This window comes from Malania oleifera, chromosome 4 (assembly GCF_029873635.1).
Source record: "Malania oleifera isolate guangnan ecotype guangnan chromosome 4, ASM2987363v1, whole genome shotgun sequence".
In the NCBI taxonomy this organism is placed as follows: Eukaryota; Viridiplantae; Streptophyta; class Magnoliopsida; order Santalales; family Ximeniaceae; genus Malania; species Malania oleifera.
The window spans coordinates 110,774,789-110,793,595 of NC_080420.1; the positions used below are offsets into that span (position 1 = coordinate 110,774,789).

The 18,807-nt window shown below is 35.9% G+C and overlaps 1 protein-coding gene across 3 annotated transcripts in view; it reads right to left on the reverse strand.

The window, feature by feature from the left end:
* Positions 1-10,982: 10,982 nt before the first annotated feature.
* Positions 10,983-18,807, reverse strand: part of LOC131152920 (receptor-like cytosolic serine/threonine-protein kinase RBK2) — a 35,277-nt gene continuing 27,452 nt past the window's right edge. For all 3 annotated transcript variants that reach the window (XM_058104881.1, XM_058104883.1, XM_058104882.1), the window contains exons 6-9: positions 13,859-13,938; positions 13,646-13,781; positions 13,403-13,552; positions 10,983-11,581 (exon numbers count right to left, since the gene is read on the reverse strand). In XM_058104881.1, the coding sequence (XP_057960864.1) occupies positions 11,411-11,581; positions 13,403-13,552; positions 13,646-13,781; positions 13,859-13,938 (537 nt within the window). In that variant the 3' untranslated portion in view covers positions 10,983-11,410. The remainder of the gene's footprint in view (positions 11,582-13,402; positions 13,553-13,645; positions 13,782-13,858; positions 13,939-18,807) is intronic.

Below are 18,807 nucleotides of genomic sequence, written 5' to 3' on the forward strand. Positions count from 1 at the left end.
TGTAAGGAGGAGGGAGGGGGGTTCGATTGTGTAGGGAGGTTTGGGATTTCAACGCGAATAGGGGGGATTTGTGATTTTAGCACGAAGGGAAAATAAGGGTTATAGGTAAGAGTTTTAGTGATGGTTTCAAAAATTGTCACTAATAGACTATTAGTGACAAATCACAACCATCACTAATAATCCACTAATAGTGACGAAAATTTTTGTCACTAATATCCAAAATGCTAATATTTTCTCCCAATAGTTTGAACAAGAAATCTTTTTTTAGTGACGGAGGTATTAGTGACGATTTCAATTTCGTTACTAAAAATGCATTATTAGTAACGATTTTAAAAATTGTCATTAATACTTTGGTTATTAGTGATGAATTTTATTTTTGTCACTAATGGCTCATTATTAGTGGTGATTTTTGCTTCGTCACTAATAATTTCGTCACTAAAAATCCCTTTTTTGGTAGTGTGGTCTTACTGTTGTCCTAAAGAATTTTTTTATTAAATTTATATATATTCTATGATCACAAACACATGCACACTTGAAGCACTTCTCTAGTTTACCCAAACTACGTTAATTGAATGTATTATATCTTCTCAATTTCACCTTCAACTTACGTAATAAATCCAAGGTATCAAAATCCACTCATGCTATTTATTTGTTGACTGTAAAGCTTAATCTTCTCTTTAATATTTTTCTTACTATGACTAAAATTACATTTCATATTCTGTCTCATTTGTACTTATCTTAAAATCTTTACATTTCAAAGTTTCACTCCATAATTCTCTAAAATAGATTCTACTCCACCCTTATACATATGGTACAAAGGAATGGAATGGAATTAAATTTATCACTTATTTTTGGTTGCTCTCTCTATTCAAATTTTCGTTCTATTCCTTTCCTATCTCATTCTATTTTGTAAATCAAACATGCAGTTAATTTCATCAATTAAGACAATATCATCTATAAGCATCATCACCATGTAACTTCATTTTGGGCACTCCTAGTACGTGCATCCATTAGTAATGCAAAAGATAAAAGTTTAAAGTCATCCCTTAATATACATCTATTGGGAATGAAAATTCCTTCAACTCTTAATATTTAGTCCTAATGTTAGTCATTAATATCACTAACATACTTCCTTTTTTTCTAAAACCTTCCATATAGAACTTTCCTTCATACTCTATCAAAATTGTCGTAGGTTTTCTTTAAGTTGACAAAAAATCATGTACAAGTCCCTCTTCTTTTCCTTAAACTTTGTCAATCAATCTCTTAGTAGATATATAGATTGTGCACTTGATCTTCCAAGTATAAAAACAAATTGATTTTCTAAAAAACTCATTTCAAACCCTAGTGTTTGTTCAACTATCTTTCACATAGTTTCATTGTATGACTAATAAGTTTTTAACTCCTCGATAATTATTACAATTTTGAATATGTTATGAACGTTTATGTATAGGTATTGAAGTACTTCTTCAAATTTTTTGTATTTTTTTAAATCCTTATAATTATGTTAACTAAATTAATTAACTTAAAATAGGTGAATCATGAAAACACACAGTCATCATGTGCAGTGACTAGCAAATTCAAGGCTTTAGGCTCTTCGCAGGTGGGCCCAAGTTTAGTTTAAATTCATCTGATATTAGTAATTAAATAATTGTTTATTTCATTTGTTAATTAATTAACAAGCTATTATTAATTAACTTCTTTTTGTGGGTTGACTTATGAAGAAAGACTTGTAATGGTTCTTCCATGTAAAATTTGGAATCCATCAATCATAAGATGTTACAACGATAGCACTTGATCAATACAAGTGAGGTTTACTTTGATGCATATGCCAATGATATGGATCTCGCATCATGTTAGTAGTTGTTAGGAACCTGTAAGCATCCAGAAAGATGTGATACTAGAAATTTAATGTGGTTCGGTCAATATCGACCTATGTCCAAGGAGCACACACCAAATATTCACTATTTCGCCGAAAAATTTCAATTCTCACTCTCTCTCTCCCTCTCTTCCTCCTCTTTCTCCTCTCTGCTCTCTGAGCTTCTCACTTATTCTCCTCTTTGTATTCCTCAGCCCTCTATTTATAGGGCTGATATTTAAATCACAATAATTAAACATAATCAGTCATAAATGAGAAGTTACAATGGAGAGATAAAATGGAGATAAATGCACCGCGTTTCCAACTTATCACGCGTTTCCAGCTCAACTCCAGCTCTCCTGGCTGTCTCCTAGCTCCAGTTACAACAATCTCCTACTTGGAGACTAAGACGCCTCCTCAACCAGTATCATGAATAAATGATGTACTCAAAATATATGTCTTCAGGCATGAAACCAACTAAAGTTGAACACAACTTCAGTTTTTCTATAGTCACCACCTTCCTGTCTGCTTGATTCCTACAGACTAATCTGATGACTGATAGCTTTACAACAGGTGCAAAGATGCCGGTGTAGTCAATCCCTTCCTTCTGTTCAAAGCCTTTGACTACCAACCGAGGCTTGTACCTTCTGGAGCCTTCATGCTCTTCTTTGATTCTGTACACCCACTTGTTGTGAAGGCCTTTGGGCAACTTCCACGTTCTGTTGGAGGTGAGGGACTTCATCTCATCCTTCATCGGGAGCTCCCACTTACTCGTATCTACCACCTAACATACTTCATCATAGCATTCGGGCTCTCCTCCATCTGTAGGAAGTATGTAATCAATATACCTTTTGTTTGGAACATGAGACTGAGTAGATATCCTAAGCTCTGGAGTTGGAGTAGGAGATGGTGGTGCGACGTATGCTCCACTAGTTCCTCCACCTGAGGATTCTTGACATTCTGCTATTGTGTCCTGACACATTCTAAGTGGACTAGTTCTAGTCTCTTCTTCTTTGGGGTACAGGTGTTTATCTGGAAACTAACCCTCTTCTGTTTCCCGACTATACAATCCTCACACATGTCAATCTGCACTGATTGTAGACCACTCAATTTTCCCTTTAAGTGCATCATCATGAATCCCTTCTCGCTCATGTGACCGAGTTGTTGGTGCCAGATGTTGCTGTCGTCATTTCTTACAGCAACTGAAATAGACATAGAGGCATTGGAGGTTAGAAAAAGTGTTCCGCTTTTCTTACCTCTCGCAATCGTTAGTACACCCTTTGAAACTTTCCATTCATTGCCAAAGAATTTCATCGTGTATCCCTCATCTGCCAGCTGACCAACTGAGATCAAATTCTTTCTCAGGTCTGGAATATATCTGACATCCTTCAGCTTCCATACTGACCTGTTTACATTAATCTTCACAACTCCCTTACTGGTTATGTCGTAAGGTTAATCGTTGTCAAGGTACACCTTACCAAAATTACCTAGTGTGTACTCTTCTAGGCAATCTCTCCAGCAAGTGGCATGAAATGAGGCTCTGGAGTCTAAGACCCAAGACTCCTGCTTGCTCTCCAAAGAGCAGATCTGTAGTGACCCAAAGAATAATAGTATTTTAATAATAAGAGGGAGAGAAATGGAAACGAAAACAGAAGGAGAAATTTTCAAAAATTACCAGGCTTCGTCGGTGAATACAGGGTTTCGTCGACGAAGGTCTTCAAGATTTCGTCGACGAAGACAAGATTTCGTCGATGAGAAAATATCGAGCGAAGGATTGGGCTACTCTGAATTTCGTTGACAAAGGGTAAGGTTCGTCGACGAATTTACTGAAGGACTCGTCAACGAGGTGACGTGTCTCATCGACGAATCTAGCCCTATAAGTAGTGAAAACTCGAATTTTTATCACATTTTCATTGCTCTCTCTCTCTCTCTCTCTCTCTCTCTCTCTCTCTCTCTCTCTCTCTCTCTCCTTTCTATCTCCTACGGTCTCTCTCCTTTCTCTCTTAGATTTCGTCCCCGCCAGTTACCGGATCGACAATCCGAAGCCACCACGACGCTCCTAGCGAAGTTCTTTACAAGTCTGCCAGAGCGGATCGTTGGTGAAACGAAGTTTGATTTCATCCCAAATTCAGGGTAAAGCCCTTTAGTCCATTTTTAGCCTTCTGACAGTTATAAGAAAATAATGTAGGCGAAAAAATACTGATATTTTGTTCTGGCAAACATTGTTTTCAGGGTGTTATGTGGAAGGCCTTGCGGATGTTAGGCTAGTAAACCATAGGGGCTTTTCAGTAGTCAGGTAAGGGAAATATGCTATGTTAGGTAATTTTAAAATATTACATACTTTATTAAATTATGAATAGTATGTATTAAAGTTTGGTGTGGCTTGAGAATATGAATATAGTACGGAGATATATTTTACGAATTTCAGTACCATGATTATATGAATTCTAGTACCATGATTATACGAATCTTAGTACCATGATTATACAAATTTCAGTACTATGATTATGCAGTTTTCAGTGTTATGATTATACAGGTCTCAGTATCATGACTTATGAATTACAATTACAATTTATTCAGTATCATGGTTATGACAGTTATTTCAGAATCATGGTAAATGAGATAGTTGTATATAGAGATATATTATATAATATCAGACCCTGTTGAACTATGCAGTTACAGAGTACGGTACCGTTGCTACAGATATTTATGTTATGAGTGCAACCACCTATTTAGATAATACGTGGTAGTAGGTCGATCACCTAGGCCCCTGACGTGGACAGGCTCCCCATCAGATATGGGTTGAGGTGGGCAGATCAGACCGATGGAGTATAGTGGTTTATCATGGTCGGCCAACCAGGGTAGATCCCGCCTACAACACAACCCTGTCATGAGGGGTTAAATCATGACACACAGTTATCCACAGGAAAGTTTCAGTTACTATTACGCATATACAGATTTACAGAATAGGGAACATACGTATGTACATTAGAAGTATTTTGAATAGTAACCTACAATACTTTTATGTTAAGCAACATGGAAAGGGTGGTGCATTTTTATTACTTGTACTGTATTCATATATCCAATTATACATGATTATATAGAAACATATTTTCATAATATTGTAGCTCATTTACCACACACTAGTAATAGCATATTTCGTCTTACTGAGCGTTGGCTCATCCCAGTGTTGAATCATTTTTTAGGTAAATTAGGTAGGCAAGCAGACCAGGCTCGCAGATAGAGGGGCTTCAGTACTGCCCTGTCAGTAGATAGTGAGTATGTTTGTGGAGGATTTTTGTATATCCCAACTTAGTTAAGGGTATTTTGGGAAACATATATATATATATATGTGTATATTTTGGGAAACATGTTAGTACTCTGGTATTGTATATATATATATATATATATATATATATGGTTATGTCTATGAGATTTCTGCTTCTCGCTGCTTAGGTTGATAATTGGGTTTAACTAGTATGGTATCAGAGCATGTTAAATATCATAGTATAAAAAAAATATATCCAATTAAATAGCAGGTCGTGACAAGATCAACATCTCATCATTTTCGGAAGCAATATTTACTTCTGTCTTTGCCCTCGTCTCATATTCTTTCTTCTGACTCCTGCACTGGTTCTTGTAATGACCAGTTTTTCCACAGTTCCAGCACTCAATAACTTTTATGCTTTGGGAACCTGTGTCCTAAGTACCTCTGGATTTAGACTGCCTGGGCCTAGATCTTCCGCAGTTGTTTGATCGTTCATGCCTGTTTCCTCTACCTCGACTCTCCATGTTCAAGGCTGAACTTGAAGTGAAGCCATGGTTTGGCTGCATTCTTATTTCCTCCGTCAAAATCATGCTGACGACCTCATCGTGTACAAGCTTTGATTTTCCTGTGGAGTTATTGATGGCAGTAATGACACCATTCCAACTTTCAGGCAACTGGCTGAGAATTAGTACGGCCCGAATCTCATTATCAAACGTTATCCCGATTGAGGCGAGTTGATCAGACAACTCATTGAAGATATTCAAATGCCTGCTGAAACTTTCACCTGCAGACATACTCATCGTAAATAATCTTTTCATGAGATGTATCTTATTTGCGGCTGAAGGCTGCTCGTACATATTAGAGAGCGCATTCATCAGAGACTTGGTAGATGATATATGCTTGATATTAAAAGCCACATATTTCGACAACATCATTCTGATGGCTCCGAGGGCTTTTCTATCGAGTAACTCCCACTCGTCCTCGCTCATGGATGTTGGCTTACCCTTCAACGGTAAGTGCAATTCCTTCCCAAACAAATAATCTTCTATCTACATCTTCTAGAAACCGAAATTGTTGACATTAAACATTTCGATTTTTGAGCTCTTTTCATTTGGCATCTCGATTTGCTAATTTAGATATGGAATTAGCTCAAATGGATAGTGCGGTTGGATCCAGAACGATCAAAACCCTAGAAATGGTTCAAGTCGCTCGAAAAACGGACCTAAAACGACTCCGAAAAGCTCGGTCAAAGTAATGGTCAAACCTAGTCAAACTTAGTCAACTCTGCTAACGTGGCACGATGACGTGGCAGTAGGTCCACTTGCTGACGTGGCACAATGACGTGGCCATTTCCGTGGTAAGTGCTTACATGGTAGTGGGGCCCACCTACTGACGTGCTCATGGGGTCCACCTGCTGACATGGCATCTGACGTGGCGCTGAGGCGGCGGTTCAGATCCGGGTCAGGGACCGGTTCTTGGGTTAACCCGGTCTGGGTCTGTATCCAGGTCGGTTCAGGTTCCCCCCGGGTCGGGTCGAGGCTGTCAGGGCGAGGAAGACGCGTGCAATCACGTGCAGCGCGTGAGGAGCTAGTGACCGGCGCATGGTGAAGCGTCCTGCTCCGGCGAGGCGCGTGAGGCTTCGTCTAGACTCCGTTCGAGCTCTGGTCTGCGCGGTTCTCTTCGTCTCGGCGAGCTGAATATGATGGTGGCCTCAAAACTTAGTTTTGATCCACTGGACAGAGCTGTGATTTCGGGATCACTTCAGATATGACTTTTCTGCTCCAACCGGGCTCTGATACCATTTGTTAGGAACCTATGAGCATCCAGAAAGATGTGACACTAGAAATTTAACGTGGTTCGATCGATATCGACCTATGTCCACGGAGCACACACCAAATATTCACTATTTCGCCGAAAAATTTCAATTCTCACTTTCTCTCTCTCCCTCTCTTCCTCCTCTTCCTCCTCTCTACTCTCTGAGCTTCTCACTTATTCTCCTCTATGTATTACTCAGCCCTCTATTTATAGGGCTGATATTTAAATCACAATAATTAAACATAATCAATCATAAATGGGAAGTTACAATGGAGAGATAAAATGGAGATAAATGCTCCGCCTTCCAACTCATCACGCGTTTCCAGCTCAGCTCTAGCTCTTGTGGCTGTCTCCTGGCTCCAGCTACAACAGTAGGTTCAAATACTAATATAACATATTCTAATTCCTGATTTCAAAATTTAAATGAACTATTCTTTACAAGGTTTTGTCTTATTCCTGATAATATATTGAGTTTGCCCTATGTAAATGCCTATGAATATCATAAAAACCTAATTTTGCGATTAGAAAACCCTATTCTCCCTTTACTCCCTATTAGTATCATGCAGATTTGAGCACTATTTGTGCTTCCTCATGTCACAAGTGCATATTGAGGAAGTCATCGAACCTACATCATATAAGGCCATATATACTCCTAAAAGTAGTGTCCTACACCTCTCAGACAATCAAGTGCTCATTCGTTTATCGTCTTCTCATCTATATTTTGTATCTTTGAAAAAGGATTGCACTACTAAAACTAAATCCTTTTTTTGATACATCCTAAATTGAAACTTTTAATCGCAGTGACTTCAAACAAAGACTAAGAGAGGATATTCCCTACCTTGGATCTTATCGAACTTCTCTCTAGCTTAGCCAATCTTAACCCTAGAAAAGGAATAGAGAATAAATGGTCCATGATAGCATAAATTGGCGGAAAATGATTCATATAGTCGACCCCACTTAGTGGGACTAAGGCTTGGTTTTGTTGTTATTGTTGTTATAAGCATGGTTCAATAAGATGGACATATATACATAACCACATATTTTGAATGAAAATCTTTTTTAGTTCCTACATTTTTAATTTGAATAATTAAGGACTTGTACTTATTAATTTAATTCAATCGAAATTGTCATCAAAGCTAACTTAATGGTTATGAATTGGAGAGTTGAAATCAATAGAGAGCTCTTCCATCCTTGGAGATTGATTGACTTATTTGGAACTCAAATATTATTAATTAAGAAAAATATATCATTTTTTAAATTAGTTTATTCTAATTATGCACTCAAAAGTATAATTATTTCATCACAAATGAATTTTCTGATTTTTTTTTTTAATAGTAGACTTATTACAAATAATAGTGATACAATGTGTAATATCAATTCTTTAATCTATACGTGTAACCAATTTTATCAAGATTCAATGATATTTTTAAATTTAATTAGGATGATTAAAAACAATTGCGTGAAATCATTAAGTCTTTAATTGTACTGATTAAAAGTATAGAGATTAAAATAGATTCCGCTTAATAGTATAAGAACTATTTTATTATTATTATTATTATTATCTTCTATTTTATTTCTTATTTGGTCAGCATCATTCTTGAGTATACTTCACAATAATTCACCTATAGGGGGTGGAGAGTGAGAATGTTTCCATGTAATCATAGGCAAAATCACTAGCACACTCATGAAATCCACCTTTAGTGTATGAGCTTATTTTAAAATCCCACCACCTCTGAGTCACATACTCACAGCTTCTCTTTCCTACTTTCATTCATACCCTATCCTGATTTTGGGCCCTGCCAAGTGAGCCCAAGCCCAACCCAATCTCACTCTTGAATTTTTACTCTTCCAAAGTTGACTTTGACTTTGCCTACTATAAAAATAAACCCCACCTGCAATTTTCTCCCAATTTTTAATGACCAGCTAATCAACAATTTACTCCTTTTCTAAGCAACTGATTAGCCATTATTAGCTAATTTCCTCAATAAGGTCATTAATTAATTGCTCTCTCAATGTTTAATGACTCATTATTCATTAGGTCATTTATATGCCTTTGGCTATTCATTAATGTCAGTGGACAGCAATCTCCTTTCTCTCTATACCTTTCCCAATCATAAATAAAGAGCGATTTTTTTTACCTAAAATTTATAATTCATCAATTACAAAAATATTCATGTGGATTCATATAAGTGAAAGGTATGGTTTGATGTGAACCTCAAAGTCCCGTGCCATTTTAATGAATCTAAATTGATATCTAAATCCTACATGTAAGTAAAACAGTTCCTCGAGTCTTTCTCTTTGGCAAATGCTCAACCTACCATAATTATTCAAGGGTATGTGAAGTAGATCTCACAAAATGGATAAAAATCCGTTAATCTGAACCGAATTCATTCTGCTTAAATTGACTCCTAACCGACCCACACATTAATTGAGTCGAATATCGTTTGAATTTTTTTTATCCGCCTCTAAATGAGTCGGTTGGTGAATTTAGGATTTTATCCAATTAATGTATGTCTATAAGCTAACAACTAATGTTTAAATTCATTGATAATCCGATATGCTTATGCTTATTACTCATCAAATCAATTAGCATAAGCTCTATCAGCCAAGGCCTAGTCCCACACTCTCAACTCTTGCACTACTATATGCGTTTCTGGGTTTACCCTATGCCCACATTCAAACTCAAATCCAAATACTCCGTTTTTTTTTTGTGATCAAAATAAAAGTATCTAAATTCATGCTCTGAAAAATAAATAAATAATATATATATATAATTTTTTGATTAGTTATTAAATATTTAATATATCACCAAATTATAATTTTAAAAACAGCTTCAGTATTATGTTATAAAATAAAAAAAGTTATATTAGGGATGAGAATGATGGATTATCCACTATCCGCCACGGATTATCCTATCCGAACCGACATGAATCCACAACTTAAATGACTTGAGTATGCATTGTAATATTCTCACCCGATAATTCGCTACAAATTATCCGACCTGTTGCACTTTGCCACGTCTAATGTGGAGAAGATTTTTTGAGCAAATAATACCATGGAAACTTTTGAAGTAAATCAAGGATTTTGTTTGGGAAAAAAAATTTAAAGAAAAATAATAAGTAAACTTGTTTTTCATTATATTTTCTATCTCAACTACTACAAAAATTAAAATTTTATTCTAATACGATTAAATTTTTTTAAAAAAAAAATCAAATGTAATGCTGCGTAAATTAAAATTTTGTTCATTGATTTGGGAATTTTTTTTTTCTTAATAATCAAACATGAAAAAGTAAATCTTTTTATACTTTCTTTCCCTTTTCTTAACATTTTCCTAATTGGGATTTGATGTTAAGAAAATGGATTTGGCAACCTTTGCTCCCTCATTAAAACTTAAAGTCAGATAATGGTGTGAATGATAATATCACTTTCACCACAGATTTCGTTTTAAAACAATCAATAAGAAGAAGGCTTGTTGAAAACTTTATTGGCCAGTTGAATTTAAGGGCATCCCCCTCAGTCTTAACTTACAAGTTACAAGAGACTTTTGAGTTCAAAAAATGAAAAAAAAAATAATAATAGTTAATGGCCTGTTCACTTGTAGCAAACTAATTTATTTTTCATCAGTCTTCTAAAAATTTACCAAAAAATATATATATCACCTTATTTTTTTTAGCTTTTTAATATTTATTAAGAACAATTGGAAGATAAATTTTTATTGTGTTCCATCATTCCTTTCAGAAAATAAGGGAAAATTATAAAAGGGATCCCTCCACGTGTTTGTATTTTAGATGTTAGATATGTGACAAATTAGTCTTACATTCACTAATATCAAATATGTCAATAAGGGGATTCATTTTCAATGTGTATAGAATTTAGGTAACAAGCACATGGATACGTGAAGGAGGGTCTCCTTTATAATTTCTCGAAGATAAGGTAGTATTTTTGCAATTATTTGAAATTTTAAAAATAAAAAATAAAAACAGTTTTTTACAATTGAACAAGCCCTAATTCTTCCTTTGGTTACTTCTTTTCTCCAACCATTCATGCAACTTGAATTTGCGATTTTTTTTTTCAAATGAATGAATGAATAACCAGTTCAAAACTGAAGAAGTCAAAAATAATCTGAACCACATTTACATTTAAGAGAAAAAATTAAGGGTTTTTGGGCGTCCCTTGGAAATCAACTTATTGAAGTATTGTTTTACATGGCATTTGGAAGAAATCCATCTCATATTTCATGGCTTTATGCTATCAAGTAAACCACAAAAGGTTACTGTTCTATGTAATCATGGTCAACCCTTTTTTTTCCTCTTTTGGGATGCTTGATATTAAAGGATGGTCTGTCTGAAGCTTTCAAATGCCATGCAAAACAAATTTTAGTGAGCTGATTTCCATGGGGCTTCCAAACTGCCCATGAGTTTTGAAAGCCTAAGTACTAAAATTACCATAGTTCAAAGGTTGATTCATTGCCCTCAAGAACCCAAAACAAACTGCCTATGCCGAGCAAGATCTTTCAGATATCTTGTTGAGTTGTATTCTTCAGCATCCAGCAGCTCTTCAGAGTATGTCCTTCGTAGTCTCCGCTTCTGACAATCTGTTGCGCACTTGTGGTTATTACCATCGTCTCTCAACAGTATGACAACCTGCATTCAGCAAAAGAAAATAACTAATTAACTGCAATTTAAACTTCACTCCTGGCAATATTTCTGAGATTTGAGCATCTAGTATCCTGCAAGAATACTAAGGCTGTGACTAAGCAGCTTTGAAATTAGCTTAAAATAGGCAAAGAGACATCCAGGGACATTGAGGAAATGGAGGAGTTCTCTTTCATCTTCCGCAGCAATTGACATTATGAATTGATGCCTCACTAAGTCACTATAAGGAAATATGGAGTTTCAATGAAGGATCTTCACTCGAAGGTGAAGGCTTCCAAAACATTAAATTAGGAACTATTTGATTGGCATTACATCTTTCTTTGCTTTGGAGAGAAAAATGCAGAGCAATTTTTGTGTTTAAAGGCACTTCTAGAATGCTACTCAATAATGCCTGTCAAGTGAATAGGGAGTAGAGGAACATACTTCTGAACATTCAAAATTTAAAAAAAAAAAAAAAAATGGGAAAATGGGAAAATGCTCTCAATCGGGTGAATTGACAGAAAAGGATTCATGTAGTTGACCTTACCTAGTAGAACTAAAGGCTTGTTGATGTTGTTGAAAAAATGGGAAAATGAAATCAAGTTCAAATGTAGTGAAAAGACAATTTCAAAAAAAAAAAAAAAATCCATTTCCAGGATATCTGCATTCAACTGGCCCCAAAAGTGGGCAAAATTTTCCGACAACATCCTAGTTTATTGGCGACAGCAAGTGATGTGTCAAAGAAACAGGTTGCATAAAAAGTCCTAGACATTAAAAACTAGTCACTTATTGAGGGGTGATTTGAGTTGAAGTGTTTTCCAATGCATTTTCCACCATGATTCAAAGGGACATGGTGAGGTAGGCAACAAATATCATGGTAGTAAACATGAAAACCCAACTTCACTTTCTAGTAGAACACAAGAAGACATCAGTTTCACCTTCTAAGATGCGTTAATTTTTTAATTGACCTCATGGATGATGATAAAACAACCAATGTTGACTCATGATCTATAGGGGGATCAGCCTATGCCCAGGTCTACACCTACTTTATCAACAACAAAACATGCTTTAAATCTGACTAGGTGGGGTTGGCTACTTGAATCCTTTTCCGCCAATTTTTACACAATAATGGGCAATTTCCTTTGACAAATTCAAGACTATTAAATCCTTACTATCTCATTCCAAGTTATTTTAGGTCTGCCCCTACCCCTTCTACTGCCCCTTATAATAACTAGCTCACTTCTCCTCAGTGGTGTACTATTTGGCCTACGTTGCACATGCAAAAACCATCTGAGCCGCCCTACTCTTACAGTAACTAGCTCTGGTGTACTACTTTATTAAATCTTTAAAATGGTACACATATCCGTTCTCTGATTTCGCAGTGCATTCAGTTCCTCTATCTCGGCTTACCATCCATAAGTGCACCACATGATGGTATGCAAGGGCATCTTGACAAAAGTGGAATCAGTGAAACATTTGAATACTATTTGTCATCCTCTGAAACAACAGGCATTTCCACCCTGTGAATGGGAGCCAAAGGAACAGTGAAATCTAAGGCGTCTAAATGGATTCATATCCCTTTCGCAATTGAGTGTTCCACTCGGTTACATCTCACAATGACATGAATCTTTTCACTGTAATAGAAACTGGACAAATTACTAAGTTACCATTTTTTTCTTCAGAAATATAGATATCACCTTCCTATAAGTTGAATCAAGATAACAGTAGCATATCACCTTCCTATAAGTTGAATCAAGATAACAGAAGCATATCATGAGGACAAAATATTATAAAAGTCACATGGCCGCAGCAGTCACTTCTCCAAAATACCTGGCTCATTCGAGGCCGTAGAATAGGAGATTGTTCGATGCACAAAGATGCAGTCAAGACCACACGATCCATTTCTTCTGGATCATATGCATCACCAAGTGCAGGATCAACAAGCTCCCTAATATTGTTGTCATCTAGCAAAGGCTTTGCCTACAAGATATATAAATTAATCAAATAAATTACTAAAAGACTTTCAATATATGATAATGTGGGGCAGTATCACAAAATTGTGCAAAAACAAACCCAAACAACAAGGCTTTGCTGTAAATCATCCAAAGCACGGCGTCCAGTGATAAGCTCCAAAAGAAGCACCCCGAAAGCATAAACATCAGTTTTCTCATCTACTATACCATGCATGAAGTACTCAGGAGCAAAATAACTGCCATTGAATATACAAGGAAGACATTAGAGATGTAATTTATTAGCTGTGAAACAAGAATTTTGAGGCTTACAGACCCAAATGTTCCTTCAAATTTTGACACATTGTGGTGAGTCCATTGTTTTGGCAGCCACTTCGCGAGCCCAAAATCGCAAATCTGTATCAATTTGGCTAAAAAGTTAATTGTTGAATCATGTACCTAGTCAAAATGAGAATATAGGCCAATGGAAGGTGACAAAAGAGGGATCATAACACATGTAGAAAGAGCATCTTTACAAATAAAATCAATAAGTTTTCCATAAAAAAAATATAAATAAGTTTTCATCAATTGGAGCACATAATGCCATCAATGTTAGAAGTCCATGGATGCTTACGTATTCAAAATTAATATATACATATATATATATATAAGAGGTATTTTCAATTAAAAATTCTCCATAGACTTTTATCAAAAACAAGATTCAAAAAAAAAAAAAAAAAAACAAAGGAATTTGAAGGAATAATCCTTTGAGAAAGAAAGAACAATCTATGAAATGAAACCATTTCCAGACTTGGAAATCATGATTTAAGAAAAACACACAATTTTCTCCAATCACTTGGCTGTTGACAATGTATATTGAGGGTAAATTAAATTGAGCCTCAATTTGAGTAACTATAACTAATATCAAGAATCATATAAAGAGGTTCTCTTCAACATGAGATCTATGAAAAACACCTTGAGGTACAGAATTGGGTGCAAGTGTCCGAAAATCCACACCTTAAAGTTCAGACTTTTATAAAAGAAACATTGCTTCAAAAGGAATGCCTTCTAAATATGCCAGTCACTTTATCAACAGTAACACAAGACTCCTTTCCACTCTCAACCCAAAATAAAAGAACTTTGTTAGTACTAGCTCTTGCACACAATCTTGATATACATGAATGAACTCAGTTGACCCAAAAGATTAAGCTATTAGATCTCGCGTCTCCACCTATCTATGTACATAAGACACCCTTCTACATTTTTTCCAATGTGTGGTAACTCACTAGCGGGTATTCCTAATACATCTCCCCATCATTTGTTAGTCCATCAACACTCCCTCGATCAAAAGCCATGGAAGCCATTCACATCACCTATTCGTCACATGCAAACTAAATGAGTTATTACTCAACCATGTGAAAGATGCCAAAACCATGGGAGGCCAACTAGACTCTACTTCATTGCAAGGTGGAGCTGCTGCAAGAACACCAACTCTATCATCGCGTGCAACATGAGAGTCACAAACGCATACATGACTGCTAAGAGCCAACATAAACCATTGCATTTTGGTATTTCTTGTAGTATTTGGTTGGGCAGTCATTGCACGAGGGCTTGACATGCATGGATGGGCTACAAACTTGACCCAAAAGGTTAAGCTTAGGTCTTGGGCCCACCCAAATATTATCCCTCCACATTCTTTTCCAATTTGGGACAGTTCACTTGTGGATATTCTAATCAAAATTCTAATTATCATTTAAATAATATGTTATGAGACAACTTGTCTAGTTATACAAGGGAAATGCTTTATTTTTATACAAAGGAAATGCTTTGGCTTTCTAAGATTTTTTCCACATTGGCCTAGTGATTCAGTACTATGTTTTCAGCATAGTTACATGACAAGGAAGTGGGGAGGGTGTGGATGTGGTAAATCTTGGGCCTCCACCTATCTGCGTACACAAGACACCCTTCATTTCCAATGTGGGGCAACTCACTAGGATGTGGTCCTAACAAATCTCCCCAACATGTGAGTCCATCACCACTCCCTCAATTGAAAACTGCAGAAACTGTTCACATTGGCAATGTGGAACCAAAGGAGTCATTAGCATGGTTTTAAATCGCAGTAGCAAGTAGCGTAACGTAACGGTAACGGGTGTAACACAAAGTGGGAGTAGCGGATGTTACATAACGGGAAGCGGGTGTAACGGCTGTGAATTTTTTTGAAGCACGCACAACCTTATGCATATTAACGTACTTGCATATTGCAAGCTTTTAGCCCTTAGAAAAAGTTTTAGTGTATTTTGGATCCTTTAGTTTGAGTAGCTAAGTTATTTGGTAAGGGCAACAAGTTTACATTTGTTTTAAACCACCATTAATAGAAAAATTACGTGTACGTATTTATACTTCTCATTGTTCTTATCTATGATAAATTCTTATGTGTGCTAAATTAATTAATAAAACAAAATACATGATACACTCCATTAATCTATTAGACACATAAGACATACGAATAATACAAATATAAAATAGCTAGAAAAGAAAGAAGGTTGAAGTTGAAAATTATAGAACATAAATATCACATTACTAATATTGTCAAAATAAAATATTTTTCTAACAAGTTAATATTTTCAAATTGTTAATTAATGCATCTCTTGTGAGTATTTAAAGAAATAGTAAATTTTGTGTCATTGGCATTCTCATTATAATATTTTCCCTCTCTCGCCATATGGTATAATGAGAATGATTTGTGAAAGAGAGGGAAACAGTGAGAAGAAAAAGTAAAAAATAAAATAAAATTTTTGATGTAATAGTCCTGTAGCGGTTACGTAACGGCCGTAGCAGCCTTTACATAACGGTCGCGGTCCTTAACGACCGCTATAGCAGCAATTTTTTTTCCCACCGATTTGCGGTGTGTAACAGTATTGGTAACCCAAAAAACTGTTACATTCGCGGCCGTTATTTAAAACCATGGTCATTAGTCAACCATAGGAAAGATGCCAAAACCATGGTAGTCCAACTGGATTCTCCTTCATGGAGCCACAGCAAGAACACCAACTCTATCATTGGGTGCAAAAATTCCCTGCATATGCGGCGTCTAGGGAAGGGGTAGACCACAATGGGTCTACAATACGTAGCCTTTTCTAGCATTTTTGCAAGAAGATGTTTCCACGCCTCAAACCCATGACCTCCAAGTCACATGACGATAACTTTACCATTGTGCCTAGGCTCCCCTTCAATTTTGTATGGGAGTCACAAACTCATACTTTTTTGTACTTTTAAATTGTCTATTCCTAATAGATATCATTCTAGAGTCATTCCCTTCTATAAAATGGATCTCTATATTTTTATTTAAAGGAAGGCAGGGTGGTATGTTAACATTACCACTTCCAATGTCCAATGCTCTTTGGCTTCTTCTTTTTCTTCTTATTCATCATCATCATCTCTACACACCTCTTTGTTCTCCCTCTCTTGTTAATTTAACAATTATATTACTATTGCTTGGACAATAATCTAGAATGGTCACCCCATCTCTCCATCAATGTGCTGATAGAATGAAATTGCTGCAATGTGTTTTATATTGGAGATAGAAACTGCTGGCACCACTTGCATGGAGGGAGGCTTCTTGTGACTCATAGGCCATCCTGCATTATTTTTATTTAACTTTCAGTTTGTTTACATATGCTGTTCATGTTGATTTTATTGCAAATTGCGCACAACTATTAAATTATTCCAACAAAGGTGTCAAGGGATAAAAGCATCTAGGAAGCATATATGTATATTATATAGTATAAGCTAAATAAGTAATCATAAAACACAACTAACATGAAAATTTCAAAGAAAAATGTCTAACTCCAACATATAAACTACCCCAATTACATAAGCACCATGTTTTCACATAATAATGCCTAATAAGTTTATATTGTAACTTTTGTCATTTTAAAAAAATAAACTCTTAGGCATATGGCCTACTAAAGTTGTTTGAGATTTATAATGATAGGATCATGATAGTGCCATAACAAGAGTGATGTTTCACCATGATTGGGGACGGGTTCTATCCTGGTTTTCTGCAAGAAATGCAAAATCAAGATTCTGAGACAGCAGTGTGCCCTAGGTAGTAGATTGCTGTAACAAAGGTTTGTGGGCTTCAACATTACCATCACATTTAAATTTGCTCCAGATCACTTAGTCAAATAGTATGATGATGTATGCGTGCACGACTTGCCATCAGCTTGATACATATACAGCTTCTAGCAAGTTTCATCATTGCATCTATAACCATCCCTTAGATTCACTCACATAGGCTTCACTGAATGTTAGTGCAGTTTCTCATCCTCAGTTTATTATTTCCCCAAGGAAAACACAATAATGTTGCTGTAATTGAAAGTGTAAAAACTTTTCAAATATCAATTACAATCACAATTGTGAAGATAATTGAATCCCATATTTGCCACTAGAACTACTATCTGAACATATTTGCCCAAAGTTTTAATTTTGTACTAATTGAGCTGTGTGCAGCTTTTCTTTTTCTTCAATGAATTACTTGGATCGCGTCTTAGAATCTTGCAACTTACAGCTTAGCCTTATAGAACACCAATCTAGTGTCTTCTATGTCTTAGAAGGTTGCTAATGATAGAAATTTAGCTTGACACGCGTACTTAGCCCACTCCCTGACAGTTAAGCTTTTGAGGCCAAGATGTCAACATGGTATTGGAACTTTAATTTTGTTGAGTCTTTGGATTTAGACCTCGTTGGCCCATATCTATCTTTTTTATTCGTTATTTGTTTTGTCAAGATGAGAATGCTAAGGTGGATGAGCAGCATAAAGTTAAAGATAAATTTAGGGACGAACACATTTGCGGCGGTGTAGCTCTTGTTGAAGATATATGATATGGGAGGGCAACTTAGATGGTTTGAGCATCTGCAAAGAAGGCCAATAGTGCATCCATAAGGAGGAGTGAACTAATTACTGTGAGGGTAGTAGAACGGGTAGGATTAGACCTAAAAAAGCTTGATGAGATAGTGTGTAAGGATTTAATAGCCCTAAATTAGTCGGCCGAAATTTCCCATAGTCATGTAAATTGGCGAAAAAGGATTCGTGCAGCCAACTCCACCTAGTGGGACTTAAGACTTGGTTTTTTGTTCATGTTATTGTTGTTGTATTTACAAGCTTTGGGGCCAAGTGGCTACTGCAAAGCATTTAGGCAGGAAAATGACAACTTAATGGAAGTGGATTTAGTTTGAATCATTAAAACTATTTTAAAAAACAACTAATATTGAGACATCATCATA